The sequence below is a fragment of the Aulonocara stuartgranti genome (assembly GCF_965226115.1).
Source record: "Aulonocara stuartgranti genome assembly, chromosome: 13".
NCBI classification, from domain to species: domain Eukaryota; kingdom Metazoa; phylum Chordata; class Actinopteri; order Cichliformes; family Cichlidae; genus Aulonocara; species Aulonocara stuartgranti.
In genome coordinates this window covers 31528244-31547566 of record NC_138949.1, presented here as the reverse complement: position 1 = coordinate 31547566, position 19323 = coordinate 31528244, and the positions used below count along the sequence as shown (strand labels likewise).

The following is a 19323-nucleotide window of genomic DNA, read 5'->3' as shown; positions in this document are numbered from 1 at the left end:
TGTTGGTCAGTATGGTTTCAGAACGCAAAGAACCACTTCAATGGCGATAATTGAGGCAGTAGAAGAAATTACTGATACACTGGATAAAAATAAATATGCAGTTGGTATTTTTGTTGACCTCAAAAAGGCCTTCGACACAATCAATCACTCAATTTTACTGGATAAATTGGAAAGATATGGTATTCGAGGGAAAGCTGGTAACTGGTTAAAAAGTTACCTAACAGGTCGGGAACAATATGTTAGCATAGGGCATTACCATTCAGAGAAACTTGGTATTACATGTGGTGTTCCCCAAGGGTCAGTGTTGGGACCAAAACTTTTCAATGTATACATAAATGATATTTTTGATGTTTCTCAAGTACTTAAACTCATACTGTTCGCAGATGACACCAACATACTTTTCAGTAGCGATGATTATACTGATCTTGTAATGACTGTAAACAGGGAGCTAAAATTAATAAAAAAATGGATGGACATAAATAAATTATCATTAAATATAAATAAAACTAAAGCAATGTTTTTTGGTAATTTAAAATATAATATAGAATTACCAATTATCATTGAAGGTGTACCAATTGATAATGTGAGTGAAAACAAATTTTTGGGAGTTATAATTGATAACAAAATTTCATGGAAACCCCACGTCAGACACATAAAAACCAAAATTTCCAGAAGCCTCGCAGTTTTGAACAAAGTGAAACAATTCCTTGATAAAGATGCACTTCGTACTCTGTACTGTACCCTGGTTCTTCCATATCTTACATATTGTGTGGAAGTGTGGGGAAATACATATAAAAATACAACTAATCCATTAGTCACAGTACAGAAACGAGCACTGCGTATTATTCACAAGGCTGGTTATCTAGATCATACTCACAAATTCTTTCTTCAGGCAAAGTTACTTAAATTCCAGGATCTGGTTAATTACAATACATCCATAATTTTGTATAAAGCTTTTACTAAACTTTTACCGGCAAATTTACAAACTAGATTTGAAATTCGAGAAAAGGTTTATAATGTGAGAGGCTTTGGAGAATTCAAATTACCCAGAACTCGAACAACCCGTAAAGGCTTTTGTGTGTCTGTATGTGGTGTGAAAATCTGGAACAGTCTGAGTTTACAATTGAAACAATGCAAAAATATTCATAGATTTAAATTTCTCTACAAACAGTTGGTCTGGTCACAGTATACTCAATGATGGGTTTTAGTGTGCTCTGTAATGTCTGTCCTCTTACCATTGCTGGTATGGATTCCAAAATAAAAAATAAAAAATAAAGTGTGCGTATGTATGTACATATATGTACTTGTGTGTGTAGATATATATGTATGTATATGTATGTGTGTCTGTTACTTGTAGTTATTACTGCCTGTTACCTGTGGTAATGCAATTTATAATTTATATATTCTGTATTCAGTTATGAAGGCTCTAATTGTTGGTTGCGAGCTGCCGCTTAGATGCTTGTATCTGCCCGGGGCTGTTGATGGGTCTGTATGCAATGATGGGCGTAGCTGCGGGAAGTTTATTGTTTTTTTTTTGTTGATGAGTGAGTATAGGGGTGGGATTTAATAAGTTTTCTTCGTCCCACTCCTTTTTCAGGCAAGTTTTGTTTTTTGTTTTGTGTATTTTATGTTCAATATAGGTATTTGTTGTGCCTGAAAATGAATAAATAAATGAAATGAATGAATGAATTGCTAAAGCTCAGGGATGTTTTTTTTAGGACAGAGTTTAACTCTTATCCAAATATTTTGATAATAAAACCAAAATTGTTCATTTTATTCTCAGTGTGAAGGACCGAGCAGTGAAGGAAACTTAGGCACAGGTTAAAGTCCAAAAAAATGATTTTTTATTTAACCCAAAAAACACAATTGGTTAACTCATGCAAAAAGAATCAAAATCTTGGGCCCATAAAAGAGGTCAAACTAACAAAAACTCTACTCAAAGTTGACAACACTACTGATAACTCAAACAAACTGACCTAACTTAATGAGACAAAGGGGAAACTTAAATAGTGGCTGATCAGCCCACAAAAACAGGAGAAGGGGTAAAACACACAAAACCTAACTAAACCAAACATAATGAACTCCAATTCCTCCCCATGGTCCTGAGTTATGGCATGAACCAATTTGTAGTCTTCCTTTAAAGCTCACTCCGCCCCTTTTCCACCTCTTGGCTCCTTAATCAAGGGACTGGAACAGCTGCAACTAAGGTAACTCAGAAAACAAAAAATTAATCATACATAACAGTGTAAACTAAAATGTGCGCACTTATTTTAGAATGCAGTGTTATGTGGATATGTGAATTAACTCTAAACCAAAACCAGTTATTTATTGTCCTGTAAATAAATTCCTATATTTAAAGAAAGAACTGTGAATGCAAGGTTACTTATAAGCCTCTACACTAACATGGTGATATTACCACTGTGTGGCTGTAAGTGCAGCCATCACACTCAGTAACAGTACAGTACTGTGTTATGTGTGTGTCTGCTAGCTGGAATGAATCAAAATGAAAGTGAATCCGTGAAATGTTGAATTGTCGGCAAAGCCTTCAGTACATAACATTTTCATATCTTTGACATCATAAACTTGCCTTAACTGGATTAAGCTAATTGTTCAGAATTACTAGAATTTTATACAAAATGCTGTTTTTTTGTGTTTCTTTAAAATAAAACATGTGGATCTCCAGTCAAAATACCAAATAAAGTGACTTCAAAACATAAGGTTGAGTGGTCTGAATGTTACAGTGTCCCTGTATTACACACCCAGAGTGCATCAGCCACTCCTCCACCATCTTCACCTTTTCTTTGGTTTGTCCAGTTTCCTCTTCACGTTTCTGTAAGGAAATCTGTCTCCAGCATCTCGGAGCTCTCGGATATTTTCTCTATAATAAGATTCTTTGGAACATTTTTGGCCATTTTGAGAATAAGCAAACCTGTAAAAGCTGATGCTCTGCACTTAACCAGCGTATAAACTATTGTCTGTTTAATCAGGACAGCAGCAGTTTTCAGCTGTATTAACAGAATAATTTTTTTCATTTTGGTTCAGTATTGAATGTTATTGTTTTATGTGTACTTTTAATATTCAACTACCTGTTAGTTTATCATTGCTTTACATGCTGATAATGTTCAAAACTCCACCCAGCTTCCCTCCCACTATTTGCAGTATATCATTCATTGTCCTCTGCATCCCTCTCAGTGCTGCTACAGCTCCCTTCAGAATCACAACAGCAGTAAGTAAGAAACCTTTTTTATCTTTTGTTCCACATTTGGTAGCTGACAGTTTCTTAAAATCTTCTCATAATTCTGAGGAAATGGTTATATCTACAGTGGGGCAAAAAAGTATTTAGTCAGCCACCGATTGTGCAAGTTTCCCCACCTAACATGATGACAGAGGTCAGTAATTTGCACCAGAGGTACACTTCAACTGTGAGAGACAGAATGTGAAAAAAAAATCCATGAATCCACATGGTAGGATTTGTAAAGAATTTATTCGTAAATCAGGGTGGAAAATAAGTATTTGGTCAATAACAAAAATACAACTCAATACTTTGTAACATAACCTTTGTTGGCAATAACAGAGGTCAAACGTTTACTATAGGTCTTTACCAGGTTTGCACACACAGTAGCTGGTATTTTGGCCCATTCCTCCATGCAGATCTTCTCGAGAGCAGTGATGTTTTGGGGCTGTCGCCGAGCAACACGGACTTTCAACTCCCGCCACAGATTTTCTATGGGGTTGAGGTCTGGAGACTGGCTAGGCCACTCCAGGACTTTCAAATGCTTCTTACGGAGCCACGCCTTTGTTGCCCGGGCGGTGTGTTTTGGATCATTGTCATGTTGGAAGACCCAGCCTCGTTTCATCTTCAAAGTTCTCACTGATGGAAGGAGGTTTTGGCTCAAAATCTCACGATACATGGCCCCATTCATTCTGTCCTTAACACGGATCAGTCGTCCTGTCCCCTTGGCAGAAAAACAGCCCCATAGCATGATGTTTCCACCCCCATGCTTCACAGTAGGTATGGTGTTCTTGGGATGCAACTCAGTATTCTTCGTCCTCCAAACACGACGAGTTGAGTTTATACCAAAAAGTTCTACTTTGGTTTCATCTGACCACATGACATTCTCCCAATCCTCTGCTGTATCATCCATGTGCTCTCTGGCAAACTTGAGACGGGCCTGGACATGCACTGGCTTCAGCAGCGGAACACGTCTGGCACTGCGGGATTTGATTCCCTGCCGTTGTAGTGTGTTACTGATGGTGACCTTTGTTACTTTGGTCCCAGCTCTCTGCAGGTCATTCACCAGGTCCCCCCGTGTGGTTCTGGGATCTTTACTCACCGTTCTCATGATCATTTTGACCCCACGCGATGAGATCTTGCGTGGAGCCCCAGATCGTGGGAGATTATCAGTGGTCTTGTATGTCTTCCATTTTCTGATGATTGCTCCCACAGTTGATTTTTTCACACCAAGCTGCTTGCCTATTGTAGATTCACTCTTCCCAGTCCGAGGCTGGCGTGAGGTTCTGGGGGTTCACCGTCTCCGGGCTGGGGCCCTGGCTGGGCCTTGGGGGCTTGGGTCCTGGTTGGTGTGTCGTCGGGGTTGTGGGCGGGTGGGTGTATGGGGGCCCAGCCCTGGCGCGCGGTGCCGCCAGTGCATCGAGCCACCCGGGGGGCTCTTCAACTGGTGGGGGAGGCTGTTACATCTTGCAGGAGCTCTCCTCTCTCCAGGAACTCACTCTGTAGGAGGGGGAGATATAGGAGAGGTGGAGGAAGAACTCAGCCTGGGTGTCTATTGTCTTGTGTAGTCTGGAAGATGAGTGGATGACGGGGTGGGTGCAGTTTTCTCTGTGGGGCCGGGTGGCGCTGCTGAACTGGGCCCCGGTCCGGATGGGCCTGGGCCCACTTGCCCTGGTGGGTTGCAGAGTATGGGGGTGCCTACTGGGTTCAGCTGGCCGCAGGGAGGGGCCTCCCTCTTCCCGCTGCACCACAATCACCCACACATGCAGGGCCTTGGGGTAAAGGTGTGTCACCAGGGTGCAGGGGAGGCATCCCCCCTCTGTCCCCTTCTGGCTGCCTGTGCCTCAATTTTATCCCACAACTTAGACACTCACATTACTCACACTCTCATAACACATACATATAGGACCTCTGCTTCTCTCCACCCCAGGGAAGAAGGTAACACTACCTGGATCTGGGTGCAGTTTCCCCCTCCAGGGGCAGGGGTACCTAGACCTGGGGTATAGAGTACGCTTTCCGTACGCGTTCCGGGATAGTGGCGCGGCTCTTCCTTGGTCTCTTGTGCTCTGAGGGCCTCTGGATGTCTGGAGCCTGGATCTCCTCCATACTTGCTTCATGCCCTGGAGGACGGGGCTGTGGCTCCCCACACCCTCTAGCAGATCATTACATGAAGGAACCTTTTAAATACAAGCGCGTCCATGCTCACAGGTGTACAAACGGGTGCTCACACACACAAACGACACCCTTTTTGGCTCCTACCTCAAAGCACACTGTGCGCTGTCGATCTTACGTGCTGCACAATGATGTTTAATATTTAGTATTTACTGTTACATTCCCATAGATCATCGCGATGATGTTGTTTATTATATTGCTCTCTTTTTTTACTTGTTTTCTCTTTTTTCTTTCTCAACAGGTGATCCAGGTGATTGATAAATGTATTTTTTGTCTGTTTGTTTTGTTGGTTTTTGTTTTTTGCCCTTTATCACTGTTCCTCTTCCTCGCTGTTTTTCTTTCCCTACCTCTCTATCTTTCTCTTTCCCCCAGTCATCTCTGTCCCGTGTGTAGCAAGTGAAAGTAAAATAAAATAAACAACACCCCCCCCCCCAAAAAAAAAACAACAACAACAACAACAAAGAAACAGAAGTCCTCTGCAGAGCTGAATAATTAAAAACACCAGAAATACCACCCTTATTGCAGAACATGGTGGAAGTAGCATCATGGGTGTTGCTTTGGAGCAGCAGTGAACGGCAGTTCTTTGTATGCATTTTAGGTCGTGTGGTGAATATCTCCAGCAGCGTTTCCGCGTTTAACTGAAATCAAAGAAAATAAAATGCTTTTAATTAAGACTCATTTCGTGTCAAAACAATTAATGAACTTAAAAGTAAGGTTTTTAAAAGCACCTCATTTTAATAAATCTACAATGTAAATGTATTGTAAACTTGATCTTTGTGAAAGCGGCTCCACATTTCCCATTTTCATCTTCCCTCTTCAGGTATCCTTCCCCTGGACTCCAGCTTCTCGGGACTCTGTGAGGTCATTGACACCGATGAATATTATTTAGGTGAGATGCACGCTCTCTCACATCTTTATTATGTGAATTTTCTTTTTCCTACTTTCATCTATCAGATTTTATGACATAGTAAACTTACTTCTAAATTCTTTTAGGTCTATGTTATGTTTTTTATTCTGACTCTTGACTTTACTAAATATCACAGCACTGACTCACCGATCATTTCAGAAAAAGGGTCACTCTGATCTAAAAGGTGAACCCGTTCTCGGCTCTGCTTCAAAGTCGACGGGCAGAATGTTTTTGTGTGTGTCCACCTTACCTCTGCACCGCATGGACTTTCAACTTTTTTGAATCAGAACTTTCAGATTGAAAGAAATGTAAAAGCACCTGAAGTGCACACACTGCCCTGATCCACCCCCATAGTCTCTGACTACATTTATAATCTTTGGAAAAGAACGGAGTGGCGAAGGTGCTGACGACGTCACACTCGCCACAGAATCACACTTTCCTGGAGCAGCTTTGGCCCAGCGTAGGTGCGTACCGACCCACGCTGACATTTCTGTAGCTCGCATTGAAAAACTTGATGATGATCTTTGAAATGTTCTCCAAAATCACATTTTGAGATACCGAAACTGGCCTTTTCTTGTCATTCCTTGTCATGTTTTCTGAGCTGCAGTGACTCATTCTCTCATATGTGTGTTTATGTGTGAAGCCAGAGTTATTCCAGTGTATAACAGCTCATCAGAACTGCTGTCGGCGGTTATGGAGGAGGCGGGAGGACTGGGAGTGGATATCGTTGTTGACTCTGGAGGTAAAAAAATAAAATTGCTTTTCCTCACATCTTCTCCTTCTAGTTTAGATACTTGAAGTTTCTACACTATCTGGATGTCCAATCACGCAAAACTTCAGTTTTACAGATGTTTGCAGCCACTCAACAAGGCACCTTTGATGAGTTGTGATGGAATGACTAAAATATCTGTAATATAAAGACTTCCTGCCACAGCTTGTATATTGAGACTGTGTCGTGCACCTGTTTTATACGTCGTGGACACACCTGTGCTCCTCTCATGACTGTCCTCCATCCTTCATTGATGCATCCTTCAAGGTGCTGCAGTCAGACATCTGGTCACAGACAGGATGAAGAGGCACAAATCAGACACATTATAAAAGACCTTTGTGTATGTTTGTGTGTGTGTGTGTGTATAGTTTACTCAAATTACTTCCACACAAACATGACATCATCAGTGTGCTGGGAGTGGGCGGCCACTGGGTTACATCCCACCAAGACCTGCAGGTGAGCTGGGGTCAGACTCAACAGCGGCATCATAAATTGATAACTTCATAGTTTATTATTACTATTTGAACAGAAATAACCTCTCTGGCTTTAAAGCATCTGAATGCAGCTCAGCTAGGGGAGGGTCTGTGCTGACAGACGTGGGTTACTGACCTGATAGCCTGACTGCCTCTGGGTGGGTCCGAGGGTGGCGTGAGGTTCTGGGGGTTCACCGTCTCCGGGCTGGGGCCCTGGCTGGGCCTTGGGGGCTTGGGTCCTGGTTGGTGTGTCGTCGGGGTTGTGGGCGGGTGGGTGTATGGGTCTGTCTTCAGTATCACTTTCCTCACCTCTCTGTGTCTCGCAATTTGCAGTTGGATCCTCCAGATTGCAGATTACTTTATTTAAAATCAGCCTCTGTGTCCTTCCTCAACCCTGAAGTCTGGACAGCATCATCATCGCAGCAAGGAAGATACCTCCGTATCCTGTTCTTGCAGCATATAATCTAAAACCTTAACCCTGTAATGTGCATTTCTGAAGCCTTAACTGACTTTTGCAGATATTCTGAAGGATATCGTGGAGAAGATGTCATGATCCTACAAACCTTCCTAAAAGTTGAGAAATGCCTAAATATATATAGAGAAATGCCGAAATATTGTCCTCCTCGCAGTACAGCTCATCCATAACCCAACCCACGTGTTCCACTTGTTTTTCCGGGGATGCGCACCGATCCTGCGCAGAACGCCGCCCTGCTTTTCTTCTTTTTCTGTTTTTTTTACAGTCGTACATTTTCATGTGCAGCGCTTTTTGTCCTCTCTGCAGCCTCATTCAGGACCAAACCCCAGCTTCAGTAAGTGTGAGGCCTCCGCTACATCTTACAGTTTTCGTTTGTCAGCAGCTTGTTTGAATTTTAGCGGATTTAAGGAGGCGTCGGGCCGACCTGCAAACTGAAAGTCTGCGTTATGTAAGAGAGAGAGAGACGCTGGTGAAAGGTCTTCGGATTTTCTTCGATCAAAGGCTTTTAAACGGGAAGTTTGGACAAATTATTAATTCCACGCTGTAATTTACAGTCACGTTCTGTTTGCACATGCCTCGTAAAACCAGTGTTGTCAACTTAGCGACTTTGACGCTATATTTAGCGAGTTTTCAGACCCCCTTCGCGACTTTTTTCCTGAAAAGCGACTAGCGACAAATCTGGCGACTTTTTCTGGTGTTATTAGAGACTTATTTATGACGTTTTTTTTGACGTGAACGAGGGTATCGCCCCTACTCTCAACAAGCAGCGGTTGCTGTCGTTGGCACCTCGCCCGCGCCAAAGCGCTCACAGGTGGAGGATGGTCCTCACGCAGCTGCTATCAGGGTAGGAGATGTTCACCTCTATGCGTCCAAACTGCAAATGAATCGCGCATGAGCGAAGCCGCTGCTCCCGCACTGACTAACGCAGTCAGTTCTTCACTGTTATGCTGTTTTGTGGATCACAAGGTTTAAAACTACTCATAAACACACACACACACACACAAAGTAACTCCACCAGAGTGCCTATTTCGGGTCACTTTTGCCGGTGCAAACCCGGATAAAGGTGCAGGGTTGGGATTGTGACATTAAAAAAAACAAACAACAATTGCTAAAAGAAATTTAATTTGTAGTTCTAAATAAATTCTAAATGCATTTAAGACGTTTTTTACTCACTTTGTCTCTTCCACGATGTTATTTCTCTCTCCAACAACGTAGTTTACAATTAAACTAAACTTATTTAATCCACATTCTGCAGTGCATTTCAAAGCTGCAGTATGTGCATTCAATTCATTTCTCCCCTGAAACTATTGGAGCAATATATGTGGATTTGTTTTCCCACTATTTTTCTCTCTGGAACTGTCATCGTGACTCAGCAGGCTTCCGTTTTTCACTTTGACCTCTACGCACTTACAGAGCTGACTCACTTTATCTAAACGTAAGTCTGTTTGCCTCCTGTTGGTGTGTTTAACGCAGCGGTTGTCAAACCCTCTTTCACAAACAGAGAAAAACAGCCATGAAAAACTTTTGTTTGACATCCGCGAAACTGCTCATTTACCCGTGCAGCGCCCTACATGTACAATATCCAAGTAAGAAATACAGGAGATGAGTGATCTGGTTTACAATGAGGCACTGTTTCAATTCTGCTTTAAAAATATGCAGAACATCCCTTTATCCTAATTAAAGGGGGGGGGAGAGGAGATGTGTGTATTCATGATCGTTTATGTTAATGAGAGTGTGGGGAGTGAGTTGGAGGGCGGGGTGGGGTGGGCTGCTTTTAACCATGTAAAGCACTTTGTGCTACATTTTTTGTATGAAGAGTGCTTTATAAATAAAGATTGATTGATAATAAGCTATTCCAGTATTTACTTCCTTAAACTGACAGTGCACTTTTTTCCCTCACTGATTTTTCCCCTTAGACTTCCACCAGGCCTGAAGCTGCACTTAGATGTAACATACATATTCACGGTTGGGCCAGTTATCCAACAGCTACAGATGAAAAACTGGGGAGAGAATTTAAAAACTAGAGCAGACAAACACTAAATTGAGAAGGAAATAGGCCATCTATAGTATCTGACACATAAAGGACACACTTGGAACAAAGGGACAGAAAACTCAGGCGGTGGCTGCCCTCCCATGCAACCACCGTGTCAGGGCAGGCACCCCAGCCTCAGTGAGCTAACTGTGCCTTCAGGCTGCAGCAACTAGGAAAACTGCACAGCCCAGAGAACCAAATAAAAGTCTACATTGGGGCTGGACTGTATGCCTGCACAGGGACACAGGAAAAAGTGACAGCACTGTGTAGCATAGAGTGGAGAAAAAGTCAAAAACACCTGCCAGAAAATTTTCGTGCAGGAACCCCCCCCCCCCCCCCCGCCTTTTTTTTTTTTTTTAAACGTTTCCCACACAAATAAAAAATAAAACAACACAGATGATTGTGCTTAGCTGTGAGCACTGGGTCGTGATGCTGACATCTCAGTACATTCATGTCAGGCTGCAATTAAATGAATATTTTAGAGAATTCTTTAATTTTATCTGTTTGTACGATTTTTTTTTTAATATAATAAAAAAATCAAATTCAGCCTGATAATGTCGCTAAAACTTTATTTTTCTTAGATAGCCATTGCTCCCAGAGCAGGGCCCACCTCCAAGTTGAACCAACACTTGTGTGAACTCATGACTTCAGACACTGATGCCTCTCTCTCTTTGTACAGACATGTCAACCCGAGTTGCCGTGGTAACTGGAAGTAACAAGGGCATTGGTCTGGCCATTGTCCGAGCGCTCTGCAAGCAGTTTGAAGGAGACGTTTACCTCACTGCCAGAAATGTGTAAGTGACTCACCTGGTGATACCTGGACCAAGTTGATAAATGTTCACGTATCTGCAGTTTAATCATCTCAACACTTTTGCATACCAAGAGCTTAAACAAAACTAAAGCTCGGTCAGAGCTAACAGGAACTGCATCTGTGGTTTGTTTGTTCATCCAAGCTTCTTGCTTCAGGCTCTGAGCACGCACACGGGGGTAAAAAAGAACGTTTGATTATTTCAACCTGAAATTGTGAACACGTCTTGCTGCACATTTGTTCCATTATGTGTACAGCAAATGACCGTGGTAATGTGGCCAGGCCAGTGATGGAACTTCATCATGTTTCAGGGCCTTTGGGGACAAAATGAAGAGAGAAAGACTGAGAATCTCAGCTGGTATAAGGTGTAAACGATGAGATCGAAGACAAAGTGAATATAAATGAGGATGTTTTGCTCCTCTTGCAGAGGCCGTGGTGAGGCAGCGGTGAAGGCTCTGAACTCAGAGGGACTGAAGCCCCTGTTTCACCAGCTGGACATCGACGATCTGGACAGCATCAAAACCGCCGCTGAGTTCTTCAAACAGAAATACGGAGGAGTGGACGTCCTCATCAATAACGCTGGGATAGCTTTCAAAGGTAGTTTACTTCTTGTGCTGATGTATATCATAGTGCTGTGGAGCTGCACACACTGTTGACGGAGATCACGCTGTCTCCTCAGTGGCAGACACGACTCCGTTTGGCACCCAGGCGGAGGTGACCCTCAAGACAAACTTCCTCTCCACCAGAAAGATGTGGACTGTCTTCAGTGAGATCATCAAGTCTGGAGGTACAGCTGGACCTAGGGCTGTTCGATATGACCAAAATCTCATATCCCGATAAAAGACCTCGACCGTCCCGATAACGATATAAATCATAAAAATTTTAAATTTTCTGTAAATTCTGTGAATCTCGGGCAGCTCGACTTGCGTGACGTGTTTCCAGCTGGGCGTCGTGTACCTGGAGTTGAGTGTTTTAACCGATGCATGAAACGATACATTTTTAGACATAAGTTGTAAAGGCCGCCGTTTTCTTTGTGAGTATTTATTTCACGGCGTGCTGCGGGGAAAAGCCTGTTCTAACGTTTGAGTCTAAGGTTTATTTTTTAGCACCTGGCGGCTCTTCTTTGTTCCTCATCCATAAACACTCTGCATACTTTTTCACGCGATTCAGTTTATTTTGAAAAGTTTCAACAGGATCTTGAGCTTTATTCTGAAAGGTTTATGTCGAAAATAAACAAGCGGACACGTGATGGTTTTACCGTCGTTGTTGCTAACGACAACGCATAAAAACAGTCGCTTGTCCGTCCTTAGTGTGGTTATATTAAATATAAGAGAAAGAGAGAACTTTAAGAAATTAATACAGCCACTACAGTGACCATCAGAACCATGAAAAAATATTGCAGTAAACAGTTTATTTTGCGACACCATGAAACAAATGATAGCGCAAAATGAAACGATAGATGTTTTTATATCGTCATCTGATATATATCGTTATATCGAACAGCCCTAGCTGGACCCAGTCTGCATCATATTTTACTTGAAAGTTTGCATTTTTAATTGAGTGAGCGTACATGTCAGTAACTGATAATGAGAAACTTTTAGTTTTTAAATATATTAGACATCAATCAGGAAGAGTTGTTTGGAGTCTTCTTCTTGCTATGATGTCTGTATCCTAGCTGTATGCCAGTTCGCTTCTTCAGATGATAAAACTATGCATCTTCGATTATGCAGCCTCCCTTCCTATTTGTCCTCCAAATTAATTTTAAGACCTCCTTCAGCATGGCTTACTGAGATTTATTTCTGCCTGACAGGCAGGAGAGCAGAGGACAGATGAGAAGAATAGGCACTGGCTAAAGAAAGCAGGAAAGCTTTTTCACAGCAGCCATTCTGATACATCATAGCTAGATAAACACGGGTCTAAAAAACAAGAACACACATTTAACTGAACATCAGAAGTCCTCCTGGAGAACCTGCTCAAAGCTTATCCATCGGTCTCTGAAACAAACCTCAGATGGAAGCTGTTTGGAGTTTAAAGTTTAAAGGACTCTAAGAGCACGAAGGAGACAAACGTCCTGTTTGTTTTCCATCTTCAGATTCTTGTGTGTGTACGTCTGTGTGTTTTAGGTCGTGTGGTGAACGTCTCCAGCATGGTTAGTGTCAGTGCTTTGAGCAAGTGCAGCCCGGACCTCCAGCAGCGTTTCCGCAACGAGAACATCACAGAGGAGGAGCTGGTGGAACTGATGCAACGATTTGTCGATGAGGCCAAGAAAGGCGAACATAAAGAGCGCGGCTGGCCTGACACGGCCTATGGAGTGTCTAAAATTGGAGTGACGGTACGTTTGATTAGTGCGTTCGCTGTTATTAAATCAGAGCCATGAAGATTTGACCTGAAACCATATTATAAGACACTGATTATATTTGTGTGTGGATGTTTTTAAAGGTGCTGTCCATGATTCATGCTCGTCGTCTGACCAAGGAGAGACCGAATGATGGGGTAACTGAAATATATAACTAACAATGCAGAACTTCTATATTCAGTGGGTTTTTTTTTTTTTTTTGTGGTCTTGGGTCCATGAAATTAGGGGTGGGCGACAGAAACGATATAAATTTGGCCAACGATAGAGAATTGCGCTATCGCGCTAGCGCATGTTGATGATGTCATCAAGCTGCGCCTGTTTTGGTCAAAAGCATCGCAGCGGCTACAACCATTATCATCTGCAAATTATGGCGGGCGACAGTCATAGCAAAGAGATGAAGCACTTTTGAAGTATGGGGAAAGCCAAAAACTGTGCTTCCTCCACTTCCGTAACATTGATTCATTAATGTTGAATTCTCTCGCAGCTGTTCTATTCCCATGTTGTTGCAGTATATTAATAACTAACCTCGTATTGTGGATGAATGATCTCAGTTGTTCTCCTGACTGAAGTATGTATAGCATCCTGCTGTGCGATTGCATTTGTCCCAAACCACCAGAATCCCTCACGTTAACTTTTATCGAGTGGAAAAAAAAGTTGGCGTTCATCCTCCAGCTTCACTGTGCTAATGTTATGCTAACATAGCTGTGTCGCTAGCAATCACGTAGCACAACATTATATACCAGGTAGTCCAACTTCAGTAACCCTGCGAACGCCACTGCTGTTTAGTTTTCTGTCTTCATTTATGTTGGAAGTGGTAGCAGAGCTGTACGTTTGAATTCGTTTCAAAAATCTATCAGTCAGAACATGGTATGTCATGTTTAGGTGGAAACTAGCGAGCTAACTTCCTGTTAACTTCTAACTCCGTTAAATTTAATAAATTCTGTATTTACATATATCGCCCAGACCTACATTAAATCGTCGTTGCTAACAGAGTTTGTTTTCATTTGATTCTTTTAAAAGATCCTGTTGAACGCCTGCTGCCCAGGATGGGTGCGCACTGACATGGCTGGACCAAAAGCTCCCAAGTCACCAGACGAGGGCGCTGTCACGCCGGTCTACCTGGCTTTGCTGCCATCTGGAGCCAAAGAGCCTCATGGACAGTTTGTCTCTGAAAAGACTGTTCAGAAGTGGTGATGAGCGTGTGAAACTCAAAGCGATAACACAATTTGGTGAAATCGCAAAACTGTGAAACATTTAAAGAATGAAAGTCACCCAACATAACAAACAATCAGTAACATAAACTGACATTGCTAAAGCTCTGGGATGGGTTTTTTTTAGGACAGAGTTTAACTCTTATCCAAATAGTTTGGTAATAGAACCCAAATTGTTCGTTTTATTCTCAGTAACAGTACAGTACTGTGTGTGTGTCTGCTAGCTGGAACGAATCAAAATGAAAGTGAATCCTTGAAATGTTGAATTGTCGGCAAAGCCTTCAGTACATAACATTTTCATATCTTTGACTTCATATACTTGCCTTAACTGGATTAAGCTAATTGTTCAGAATTACTAGAATTCTATACAAAATGCTGTTTTTTTGTGTTTCTTTAAAATAAAACATGTGGCTCTCCAGTCAAAATACCAAATAAAGTGACTTCAAAACATAAGGTTGAGTGGTCTGAATGTTACAGTGTCCCTGTATTACACACCAAGAGTGCATCAGCCACTCCTCCACCATCTTCACCTTTTCTTTGGTTTGTCCAGTTTCCTCTTCACGTTTCTGTAAGGAAATCTGTCTCCAGCATCTCGGAGCTCTCGGATATTTTCTCTATAATAAGATTCTTTGGAACATTTTTGGCCATTTTGAGAATAAGCAAACCTGTAAAAGCTGATGCTCTGCACTTAACCAGCGTATAAACAATTGTCTGTTTAATCAGGACAGCAGCAGTTTTCAGCTGTATTAACAGAATAATTTTTTTCATTTTGGTTCAGTATTGAATGTTGTTTTATGTGTACTTTTAATATTCAACTACCTGTTAGTTTATCATTGCTTTACATGCTGATAATGTTCAAAACTCCACCCAGCTTCCCTCCCACTATTTGCAGTATATCATTCATTGTCCTCTGCATCCCTCTCAGTGCTGCTCCAGCTCCCTTCAGAATCACAACAGCAGTAAGTAAGAAACCTTTTTTATCTTTTGTTCCACATTTGGTAGCTGACTGTTTCTTAAAATCTTCTCATAATTCTGAGGAAATGGTTATATCCAAATATCCTCTTTTAAAATAAAAATGGACTTAAAACAGAGAGTACATTTTAATCATATCTCAACTTAAAAGTAGGTCTAATCATATTTTTACATGTTATTAAAAAGATGTCCCAAATCGGTTTATTTTTTCTTGAAGTTTCATCAAGGCTGTCGTTCTTAACATTCAGGGGATTTCATAACATGTTTTCCTTTTTCGAATCTAATTTATGATCAAACTGATTTAATGCGATGCTATAATTCCACAGCCACATTTAAAACGGTTTCAAAAACATGAGTTTACATTAAAAATGAGTTTTATGATAAATTCTGCAAATTTTGATTTAATCCATCTTTAATTTCTTGTGTTTTTCATTGAAAATATATTTGGATTTGTCTGTTTTAACATGTCGTCATGACTCTGCAAGTCTTACAATCAGCCCTCTTACACTGCTGATAAGAGAACTGACCTACAACTAAGGAGCTATTCCATAAATATTCATACATGTTTTTTCTGATGTGGGAATACATGTGAATGCCTCAGCCTGATTCTCCTGATATTGTCCTGCAGCTTTATGTCCTCCAATCTGATAATCAGTGGCTCAACATGAAACTTCATACACTCATATCTCTCTTTCTGCATGTGCAGACATGTCGACCAAGGTTGCAGTGGTTACTGGCAGTAACAAAGGCATCGGTCTGGCCATCGTCCAAGCGCTCTGCAAGCAGTTCGATGGAGACGTTTACATCACCTCCAGAGATGTGTAAGTGACTCACCTGGTGACAGCTGGACCTGGTTGATGTGAAGGCCTTCACGTGTAACTGTGGTTTTTATATCTAGACATTCACCTAACTCTGAAGTTTCACAGTGAGGTCCACAAATATTCAATTAACTGAGAAGTACATGAAACTTTTTTGGTCCTTTTGCAGAGGTCGGGGTGAGGAAGCAGTGAAGACTCTGAACTCAGAGGGACTCAAACCCAAGTTCCACCAGCTGGACATCAATGACTTGAACAGCATTAAAAACGTTGCTGCCTACTTTAAAGGGAAGTATGGAGGAGTGGACATTCTCATCAATAATGCTGGAACAGCATTCAAAGGTAGCATTAGAACTCTATAATAATACATATCATCCTGGATCAATGTATATGGTAGTTTAATACTGCAGCTATGAATTGAAGTGGATGGCGTTCACAGCATGTTAACTTTTTCCTTTCAGCGTCAGATCCAACTCCCTTAGGTGTTCAGGCAGAGGTGATCCTGACGACAAACTTTTTCGGAACTAGAGACATGTCGACACATTTCCTGCCAATGATCAGAGCTGGAGGTACAGATGCAGAGACTCTGGTGCTAAGTGCACAAAAAGTAAACAAAGGCATTCAGATTTGGTGTCACTCTAAGATGGGGTCACATGCATCCTGTTTGTTTGAATCAGTTTTAATTGTCATTGACATTAGTCTATCAGGAGTAATAAATATCCTATATATGTATCTCTCTCTCTCTCTCTGTGTCTATCTATCTATCTATCTATCTATCTATCTATCTATCTATCTATCTAGATATATAGATATATATAAACTGTTTCTATAATTTTGAGTGTTTCTAAAGTTCACTGATCTAGCTGTAAAATGGAAGCTGTATAGTTCTGCCTAAGCTGAGTAACCCAGACACCACTTTAACAAAAGTCCTCTGCAGAGCTGAATAATTGAATGAAACACCAGAAATACCACCCTTATTGTAGAACATGGTGGAAGTAGCATCATGGGTGTTGCTTTGGAGCAGCAGTGAACGGCAGTTCTTTGTATGTATTTTAGGTCGTGTGGTGAATATCTCCAGCATGCTTAGTGTCACGGGTTTAAAGCAATGCAGCCCAGAACTCCAGCAGCGTTTCCGCAGCGAGGACATCACAGAGGACGAGCTGGTGGCACTGATGAGAAAATTCCTCGATGATGCCAAGAAAGGCGAACACAAGCAGCATGGTTGGCCTGATATGGCATATTCAGTGTCTAAGATTGGAGTGACGGTACATTTACCCAGTTTTTCTTCAGGATGTTAGATTAGGAGGTTGACTAATGAACTGATTAACTGAATCAATTCAAGCCTTGTTTTTTCTCGGAGACTCTGATTATAAATATGGGTGTTTGTTTGTGTTTTAAGGTGCTGTCCATGATTCATGCTCGTCGTCTGTCTAAGGAGAGACCAAATGACAGGGTAACTAAAATAAGACAAGCTCTAATGAACTTACATACAAAGCCATCTCCGAACCTTTTGGAGTCCACTGAAACCTCATTTCTTATTCATGGACTCGTTGTTATTCGTTTTTCCAGATCCTCTTGAATGCCTGCTGTCCAGGATGGGTGCGCACTGACCTCACTTCACCAGATGCTCCCAAGTCACCAGACGAGGGCGCCATCACTCCTGTCTACCTGGCCCTGTTGCCTCCAGGAGCCAAAGAGCCTCAGGGAAAGTTTCTCTCCGACAAGGAAGTCCAGCCGTGGTGAAAGAGAGTTTAGTGTGTGATTCCACATGAAGAATTATTTGCAAGAGATTTAAGATTTAAGAAAAGTGATGTTCCAGGCATCAAATACACACACCATAGCATACCATAAAATAATCTGTGTTAAAGTGACAGTGTTCATGATGACTACTCAATTTGTGGCATGTTTCTAAAACTGGATTCCTTCCTTTTTGATGTACAACTCAAACTTGCATTAACTGAAATCAAATAAAGTGCTTTTAATTAAGACTCATTTTGTGTCAAAACAATTCAACAACTTCAAAGTAAGGTTATTAAAAGCACACAATAGCAATAAATCTACATTGTAAATGTATTTTTCTAATATAAAATCATCCATACTATCATAGATCATCATAAAAAATATGATGAGGCTGGGGTTTTAGAAGTAATGCTGCAGCTGCATTTGGCACCATGAGACAGTTTTTGAGAGCATCTTGTCAAGTCACACTTGCATTTGTACCGCAGGGTTCAAGGTGTGTCTAAATTAAACCGCTACTTAAAGACATACAGCTGTCTAATGTCCAACCTTCCTCTTATTTGTAAAATTCTTGAAAGAGTAGTTATCAAACACCTGACTGATTAGTTGTAGAGGAATGGTCTATTTGAAGAGTTTCATCATAGCACAGAAACAGCACCAGTGAAGGTTGAGAATGACCTCGGACAGTGAATTTGGTACTTGTCATGTTAGAACTCAATACAGCATTTGACACTTTTGACCTTCATATTGCACTTCAGAGATTAAAACAACACTGGTATTAAAGAAACTGCGGTGCACTGGGTCAAATCATATATATTAAACAGAGTACAATTTGTGCATATGAATGGGCTGTCTTCTGCACACATGAAAATTAATAATTGTGTTACACAGCACAATTCTGTGATGGGACCATTACCATTTTCATTGCTATGTAGATGACATCCAGCTTTATCCATGAAGCCAGATGATACAAAGTAACAAGTTAAACTAGAGGCATGACTTAAAAACAAAAGGCTCTGTGGCGATCGTGGCTCAAGAGTTGGCAGTTCGTCTTGTAATCGGACGGTTGCCAGTTCGAGCTCTGGCTCGGCCAGTCTCGGTCGTTGTCCTTGGGCAACACACTTCACCCGTTGCCTACTGGTGGTGGTCAGAGGGCCCAGTGGCGCCAGTGTCCGGCAGCCTCGCCTCTATCAGTGCGCCCCAGGGCAGCTGTGGCTACAATGTAGCTGCCATCACCAGTGTGTGAATGTGTGGATGACTGAACGTTCCACCCCAGCTTTGGGGTCCTTAGGGACTAGTAAAGCGCTATACAAATACAGGCCACCTACCATTTACCTCTAATTTCCACCTTCTAAATTAAGATA

The 19323-nt window shown here is 41.6% G+C and overlaps 3 protein-coding genes across 3 annotated transcripts; all 3 read left to right on the top strand.

The window, feature by feature from the left end:
* Positions 1 to 5949: 5949 nt before the first annotated feature.
* LOC309720782 (quinone oxidoreductase-like protein 1) lies at positions 5950 to 8024 on the top strand (the record flags this gene model as incomplete). Its single annotated transcript, XM_082557956.1, has 6 exons — positions 5950 to 5953; positions 6225 to 6362; positions 6913 to 7053; positions 7152 to 7197; positions 7386 to 7536; positions 7887 to 8024. The coding sequence occupies 6 exons, from the start codon at positions 5950 to 5952 to the stop codon at positions 8019 to 8021; spliced, it is 615 nt and encodes a 204-aa protein (XP_082414082.1). The 3' UTR covers positions 8022 to 8024.
* Positions 8025 to 8234: 210 nt separating this feature from the next.
* On the top strand, positions 8235 to 14888 carry LOC309720506 (carbonyl reductase [NADPH] 1-like). Its single transcript, XM_082557513.1, has 7 exons — positions 8235 to 8362; positions 10740 to 10854; positions 11296 to 11465; positions 11548 to 11655; positions 12992 to 13200; positions 13308 to 13361; positions 14245 to 14888. Exons 2-7 carry the CDS (start codon positions 10742 to 10744, stop codon positions 14416 to 14418), a joined length of 828 nt encoding a protein of 275 aa, XP_082413639.1. The 5' UTR covers positions 8235 to 8362; positions 10740 to 10741; the 3' UTR covers positions 14419 to 14888.
* Positions 14889 to 15374: 486 nt separating this feature from the next.
* On the top strand, positions 15375 to 18214 carry LOC309720509 (carbonyl reductase [NADPH] 1-like). Its single transcript, XM_082557516.1, has 7 exons — positions 15375 to 15394; positions 16114 to 16228; positions 16395 to 16564; positions 16684 to 16791; positions 17279 to 17487; positions 17622 to 17675; positions 17792 to 18214. Exons 2-7 carry the CDS (start codon positions 16116 to 16118, stop codon positions 17963 to 17965), a joined length of 828 nt encoding a protein of 275 aa, XP_082413642.1. The 5' UTR covers positions 15375 to 15394; positions 16114 to 16115; the 3' UTR covers positions 17966 to 18214.
* Positions 18215 to 19323: the final 1109 nt, after the last annotated feature.

Coding starts and splice junctions, on each gene's coding strand:
- LOC309720509 (XM_082557516.1), top strand. CDS start 16,116: ATGTCGACCAAGGTTGCAGTGGTTACTGGCAGTAACAAAGGCATCGGT. Junction 17,488..17,621: donor TGTCTAAGATTGGAGTGACG/GTACATTTACCC, acceptor TTGTGTTTTAAG/GTGCTGTCCATGATTCATGC. Junction 17,676..17,791: donor AGGAGAGACCAAATGACAGG/GTAACTAAAATA, acceptor TCGTTTTTCCAG/ATCCTCTTGAATGCCTGCTG.
- LOC309720506 (XM_082557513.1), top strand. CDS start 10,742: ATGTCAACCCGAGTTGCCGTGGTAACTGGAAGTAACAAGGGCATTGGT. Junction 11,466..11,547: donor CGCTGGGATAGCTTTCAAAG/GTAGTTTACTTC, acceptor CTGTCTCCTCAG/TGGCAGACACGACTCCGTTT. Junction 11,656..12,991: donor TGAGATCATCAAGTCTGGAG/GTACAGCTGGAC, acceptor TGTGTGTTTTAG/GTCGTGTGGTGAACGTCTCC.